This window comes from Nycticebus coucang, chromosome X (assembly GCF_027406575.1).
Source record: "Nycticebus coucang isolate mNycCou1 chromosome X, mNycCou1.pri, whole genome shotgun sequence".
Classification (NCBI taxonomy): Eukaryota; Metazoa; Chordata; class Mammalia; order Primates; family Lorisidae; genus Nycticebus; species Nycticebus coucang.
Genome location: NC_069804.1, coordinates 25780065 through 25787332, shown reverse-complemented (window position 1 = coordinate 25787332; position 7268 = coordinate 25780065). Strand labels below are relative to the sequence as shown.

The 7268-nt window shown below is 44.8% G+C and overlaps 1 protein-coding gene across 1 annotated transcript; it reads left to right on the top strand.

The window, feature by feature from the left end:
• The first annotated feature begins 5380 nt into the window (after positions 1 to 5380).
• LOC128576729 (melanoma-associated antigen B5-like) lies at positions 5381 to 6580 on the top strand. Its single transcript, XM_053578974.1, has one exon. The coding sequence runs from the start codon at positions 5381 to 5383 to the stop codon at positions 6578 to 6580; it is 1200 nt and encodes a 399-aa protein (XP_053434949.1).
• The last annotated feature ends 688 nt before the right edge of the window (positions 6581 to 7268 follow it).

Sequence of the window (7268 nt, the reverse complement as noted above, 5' to 3'; positions counted from 1 at the left end):
TCCACAGATGGGGGAATGGAATGAAAGAAAAAATAAAGCATGGTCAATCCTGATTTTCCTCATTCCTTTTAGTCTTTTGTTCTGGAAAATTAAATGATGTATACCTCAATATGTTTAGGTTATTAAACATGTCAGGAAAGTTAAATTGAAATAAGTTAGATCTCTTGCTCACTATGTCTTAGTCCCCAAACATCTATTTAGTATCTGTTTTGGGGGAAGTTTACTGGTACTGAAGATGCTCAGGTAGACTCAAATTCTGCCCATAGCATTTTCAAAGCCAGGAGCTACATAAGGTAAATGTTGAGACACCTTCTGTAACTTACAAGAAAGTAGGAAAAAATGCACAAACAGGGGTATTGTAGCAGAGAGCAGAAAAATATAAATTTTGCAAGGCAAAGAAGTTTGAGTTTTGGGGAAACTGCTAGTCGGTCTATGCGGTGCAGCTTTCAAATTAAGCTGTATTGGGAGCTGAGTGAGACTGTGGGACTGGTGAGAAAAGGCCAGACCCTCAGATGATGTCTTAAGTCAAGAGATAAAACTCTGGAATGGAAAACTTCACTGTAATGTAAGGACTAACATTATGTGCTAGCTACCTTGATTTCTTTTTCTTACCTTGATTTTCATGAAGCCAAGAGGGCCTAACTGGAAATTCTCTGTACTCTGCACTTGCAGGTAAGGTCTCCTGGTCAAACAGCCATCATTATGAAGGGGACCAGGCACAGATTGTGCTTATCCTTAAGTGTTGAGTTTCTATTCACTAGAAACCAGCCTTCAGTTTGATAGACTCACCTAACCACCCCACCCCTAACAGCTTCATTTAAAAGTTGCAACATATTGACTGACTTGCCAGTTTCCCCCAAACTCAAGCCATTCACATCTTCCTTTGGGAACTAGAGGTCACATCTCTCTTGATTCACAAATCCTATTTCCCGCAGACCTTGCTTATTCCCTCTATTCCTAAGTGCAATCCCTGTGTGGCCCTGTGTGGCTGTGGCATGTGGTGTCCTTCTAACTCGGGCTTTGAGTATACGAGCAGCATCACTTATTGCCCTTTTGGGTAACAACAAGTTGAGTATATATGTGCTTAATAAACTGCTGTTCGTCTCATCTGTACAGTGTTGTGAGTCTGGATATCACTTAGCCGTAGTGGGGCAATTCCTCTCTCAGCAATTAAGTAAATAGAAGGCCGTTAAAATATGCTTTTATGAATTAGTTGCAAATAATGCAGAAATAAAGGCATGTATTAGTTCGTTAGCACTATCATAAAAAAAAAAAAACAGAAGTTTTTTTAAACAACAGAAGTTTATTTTCTCACAGTTCTGGAGGCGGCTAGAAGTCCAAGGTCAAGATTGCCGGTGATGCGGACAGCTACCTTCCTATCTTCACACGGTAGAGAGAGAAGGAGTGCCAGCTTTCTGGATATCAATTCATAGAGGCCCTCTCCTCATGACTTCATCTAAACCTAATAATCCCTCAAAGGTCTCACCTCCTAATACCATGCCATTGGGAATTGGGATTTCAAAAAATAAATTTTGAAGGAACATAAACATTCAATCTATAACAGGCTTTACCAAACTCAATAGCAGATGAAGAACTTACAATATTCTCATACTTATAAAGTAGTGATAGAGCTAGACTAGACCCCTGATCTGAATTCTTCCAAGGTGGCACACACTGTTTGAAGTATCTTTATTAATTTTTCTTCTCACTACCTCAACATGTATCTCAAGTAACTACAAAAGAAGAGAGAAAGAGAGAGAGATTTTGTGTCAAAAGTACTATTTTGGAATACATATCCAGAGTAGTAAGAATTCCAAAATAAATGAGAGGTTTGAATAATGAAAAGAAGAAGATAATATTCATTAACATAACTCTCTATATGCAGTGTCAGTTAGTCTCAAAAGATCTCATCAAATTATCTAGCTCAGTTCATTTCCTTTAGTACATACAACTTTCAGAAGTTAACATAAAAGATTAAGTCTGAATGATAAAGAAAAGGAATAGATCAATGTTTGTTTTCTGTGATAGCCACCTCCTCTCCCAGGATTTCTGCCTCATTCTTCAGCTTCCGCATCTCACATCGCTCTGAGAATTCAGATCTATTCTATGCATGATTTGAAGTAAGGAGACTACTCAAGAGTTTGCATTAGTTTGCAGTCCCACCAACAGTGTAAAAGTGTTCCCCTCTCTCTGCATCTGCACCAGCATCTGCAGCTTTGGGACTTTAATCTGACTGGGGTTAGGTGATAGTTCAGGGTGGTTTTGATTCGCATTTTTCTGATGATTAGGGATTATGAGCATTTTTTCATTTTTGTTAGCCATCTGTCTGTCTTCCTCTAAGAAAAGAAGTATGGAGAGTCCTCAGAGACCTCAAATTAGATCTCCCATTTGACCCTGCAATCCCATTAATAGGCACCTACTCAGGAAAAAAAAAAATCATTTTATCATAATGACACTTGCATTAGATTGCTTACTGCAGCTCAATTTATAATTACCAAGACGTGGAAACAACCTAAATGCCCATCAACTCAGGTATGAATTAACAAATTGTGCTATCTGCATACCGTGAAATACTACTCAGCTTTAAAAAAGATGGTGACTTCACATCTTTTGTATTAACTTGGATGAAGTTGAAGAACATTCTTCTTAGTAAAGTATCCGAAGAATGGAAAAGCAATTACCCAATGTGCTCAATACTAATATGAAGCCAGTAAATGATCTAATGTATGCCCACATAAGAGAAAAACTCAAATCAATTCAAGTTGGGGGAAAGAGGAGGAGGGAGGAGAGGGGAAGAGAAGAGGAAGGGAGGAAGTCAATGAGGTAAGGGAAGTGGGGGAGGAAGAGGGGAGCTGCTCCCACTGAATGGGCACGGTATATGGGTGTTTGGCACATCCTTTGAGTCCAGGACATAAATACAAGAGGGACTCTACCTAACAAATTCAAGTATTTTGACCTGATTGTTTGTACCATCACATTAAACTGAAATAAAAAATAATAATCATGATGATTAAAAAAAAAAAGGAGTTTACAGATATGTGGCAATTCTCAGAAAGCTTTTCCTTAAAGAGGCAGAAAGCAAGGATGAGGACCTGGTTGTAAAGTAATCTTGATAAAAGAACCTAAGGCTAATTTAAAGGAGTCAAATGAAGACTCTTCTTGGAAAACTGAGGGAGCAGAGTACTCCAGAACAGAGGAGGCGCCAGAGATATTGCACCTGCTGCAAGCCTGCGGAGGCTTTTCATTGCCGCGTGGTGCTCACTTTCTTCCGAGGCTGCGTCCGAAGAGGGTTCGAGACTTTGCCTAAGGCCGGTGGCCTCAGGAAACTCAAGCAAGGAGTCCCAGGCTCAAGCAGGAGTCAAGGTCAGAATCTTGGGAGACAACAAGAGAACCACAGCCTCCAATGAGTGCCCCAGGTCCCCGCCCCAATAACGCCACCCCCCCCCCACGCTCCTCGGCCCTGCTCCCCACTTCTCCGTCTCAGGAGGCCTTGAGCAGACTAGGCAGGCTGAGATATGTGCCCATTTCTGCCTTAAGCTCTCAGAAAGGTGACGGCTTTGATAAAAGCGGGCGCCTCTTCCCTGGCTCCTCCCCACCCCGTTCGGTGGCGGAGAGAGAAGGGAACCCTATTAATAATCCAGGGGAGGAAACTTAGGTGGGAAGTCCCACAAAGCTTCCTGGCGAGCCTCCCGAGGACCCAAATACGGAGATTAGATGAATATGAGCTCACAGTTCGGATTTGGTGATATCGGGGAGCAGAGGGCTTCGGCCTGGTTGGGGGAGGGGAGTCCGTTCAGCAAAAAGGAGTACTGTGCCCTTTGGGGAATCGAAAGTGGAATCCAGGGTGATTTCTAAGGTGACCACTGATCTCACTGATCTCAGAAGAGTGGCGCAAAGCTCTCGGCAGGGCTACTGAGCTGACTTCTGCAAGGAGGGTGGCAGAAATGGGAGGACCTTTTTTTGAGAGAAGTGTCCTCAGATCAGGAAAGGAAAGTTTTCCAGGGGCAGCCGGGAGTAAAAGTGGAAACCCTATGTGAGGACTGAGGGACCCCCACCCTCCTGAAATCCTGGACTGCCTGGGCACTGGTGATGTGACTTGCGCTCATTTTCTGCTACGGTAAGGGAGAAGGTTGTTGGTGGTGAACGATTTTGTCTAAAGCGAATGGCCTAAGGTTGTCGTAGCAGGATTTCCAAGTATTTCTGTGAATTGAGGTGAAAACCCTAATGTATAAGGCCTCACAATGACCCTGCTGTAGATCCATCCTCTATTCTTAGCCTGGGGTGATCATAGGCAGTTAAAGTGGTCCTCAGAGCCTCCTAGGGTGCTCTCAAGAGACCCTGGCAGGAAGAGAGAAGTCCCAGGCCATGCCAAGGGTCAAAGCAAGGGTTGAGGGGGCCATCCACGATTTGAAGAGATAACAAAGAATCTGAGCCTCACCCTTGTATTCAGCACTTGAAGGACCAAATCAGGACTGCCATGCTGGGGCTTTCCCTCGCTTCTTTATATAAAATCTAAGGGAGATTAAATTTTTGGTGTGAGGTTGCAGCCACCATTTGGCAAAAGGGAGGTGTAACTAGATACTATGGGGAAATAAAGCGAGTTTCCTGAATGAGAACTGAAGACCCAAGCAGCTCATGACAGAGTGCCCCCTGCCCCACGTAGTCAGCTGCCCCCTGTCAGGGGTGGGGGACAGAGAAATTCCTTCACTTTCTCCTTGGGGATCTCAGGGAGGTGCTGGCTTTGCTGTGAAGGGTTGACTTCAGAGTATCAGAAGGGGGGACCTAGGACATGACAACAGTTGACATGACGAGGACTCTTAGACCTCAAAGAGGGGGGCCCCATTACCAGGACAGCCCCTGCCTTCACCCCAATAGACTCCAGGCAGGGCTGGCAAGATGCAGACTGAAACTTGCTCTAATGTCCTCCAGACATTACCAGGACAGCCCCTGCCTTCACCCCAATAGACTCCAGGCAGGGCTGGCAAGATGCAGACTGAAACTTGCTCTAATGTCCTCCAGAGGATTCTTGGCACAGACTGATAGGGAGGTCCAGAGCCCTGTAATTTCCTAGAGAAGTGCTCTGTGGTGGTGTCTGTGGCTGGTGGTGTCTGTGGCTCAGTGGGTAGGGCACCGGCCCCATATATCTAGGGTGGCGGGTCCAAACCTGGCCCCGGCCAAAACTGTGACAAAAAATAGCCGGGTGTTGTGGTGGGCACCCGTGGTCCCAGCTACTCCAGAGGCTGAGGCAAGAGAATGGCCTAAGCCCAGGAGTTGGAGGTTGCTGTGAGCTGTGACATCACGGCACCCTACCGAGGGTGATAAGATGAGACTCTGTCTGTAAAAAAACCCCAAAACACTACAGAGGCAGCCTTGGTTAAAGATGAGGAGGTCTCTCCCTGCTGAGGGTGCCACCCCATCTCCTTCTTCCTCCTCCAGGTGCCCGCGTCACCAGCTGTCCTGCTTATACTTTCTCCTATTATCTCTAAGCAAAGTCATCATGCCTCGAGGTCAGAAGAGTAGGGTTCACGCCCGGGAGAGGTGTTCTCAGGCCCGTCAGGAGTCTGCTCAAGCAAAAGCAGCAGCAGCCGAGTCCTCCGTCTCCGCATCTCCTCCTGAAGGTGCCGAGAAGACCTTGGCTATTACTGTGTTCCGCAGCACTTCTGAGAAGCCTAAGAAAGCCACATCTATTGCTACTACTTCTGCAAGCATGATCAGCACTAGATCTAAAGAAGTTTGCAGTGTCCGGCTTGCGAAAAAGAAAATTAAAGCCGAAGCCTCATCTGGCACTAAGAATTCCAGTAGAGATTCTCTAATCAAGAAGATTGGGTTGTTGGAGCAATTCCTGCTCTACAAGTACAAAATGAAGCAGGCCATTACAAAGGAAGACATGCTGAAGGTTATCAACCAGAAGTACAAAGACCAGTTTGATGAGATCCTCAAGAAAGCCTCTGAGCACATTGAGATTATTTTTGCAGTTGATGTGAAGGAAGTCGAGTCAAACCCGGAATCGTATGAGCTCATCAGCAAGCTGCAACTCCCAAACAATGGAAGGATTCGTGGCGGCAGGGGCTTACCGAAGACCGGTCTCCTGATGAATCTCTTAGGTGTGATCTTCATGAAGGGCAATTCTGCTCCTGAGGAAGACATCTGGAAATTCCTAAATATGATGCGAGTATATGCTGGGAGGAAGCACTTCATCTATGGAGAGCCAAGGAAGCTCATCACTCAAGATTTGGTGAGGCTGCAGTACCTGGAGTACCGCCAGGTCCCCAACAGTGATCCCGCACGCTATGAATTCCTGTGGGGTCCCAGAGCCCTTGCTGAAACTACCAAGATGAAAGTCCTGCAATTTCTGGCGAAGGTCAATGATACCATCCCCAGTGCCTTCCCAACCCATTATGAAGAGGCCTTGCGAGATGAAGAAGAAAGAGACCAAGCCGCTGATGAAACCACACCTGAGGCTACTGATGAAGTTACTTTGGTTTGGAGAGGTGAAGAAAAAAAAGCCCGAGCCATTGGTGTCGCTAAGTCTAAGGCTACTGCCAAAACTCGTGCAAGGCGCCTGGCAGTGTCTTACTGATGCTGGCGTCTTTGTTATCATCCAGATAAGAAAATAGAACAGAAAGAAAATAGAATGTTATAATAGCAATTTTCTTGAAAATAGAAAAGTATCCCCAGTAAAATACGTGGGGTAATATAATGGACAGAAAATATTAGAAGAGCATTCCTTGTTTTCCCTATTTCCATTTAGTGTTTCATTTAGTAAAATTAACTGATTTATACTTTGTTTTCCTTAGTATGTTCAAGGAAAAAGTAAATCTTAATAACTTAGACCTTGGGTTTACTGGCTCTTTTATTCACCAAGCATTACTTGAGCATCTGGTCTTTGAAAAGCTTTGTGCTGGTACTGAAGATACCCGAGAAGACTTAGCCCCTGCTCAGCTCATATAACTTTTGAGCTTACCTGCTGCAGTCATCCAAGTAGGATGCTGACCTCTATGACCTAGAGGTCAAGGAAAAAAAAATGAGTGAGGATCAGGGTGCTCCTAGTGAGATCAGTCAGATGGGAACTTCCTGAGTAAGTCAGTTCGAGACTTTGGAAAACAGTGAGTCCTTAGTGGAATGTAATTTTCATTTAAGCTGGTGGACTAATTGAGGTTGTAGAAGTGATGAGTAGCAGCCAAAGCCCCAGATGGTACGCTTCAGAGTTCAGAATTGGGAAATAAAACCCTGCGAGTTAGTCTGTTTGGGCTGCTGTAACTAAATCC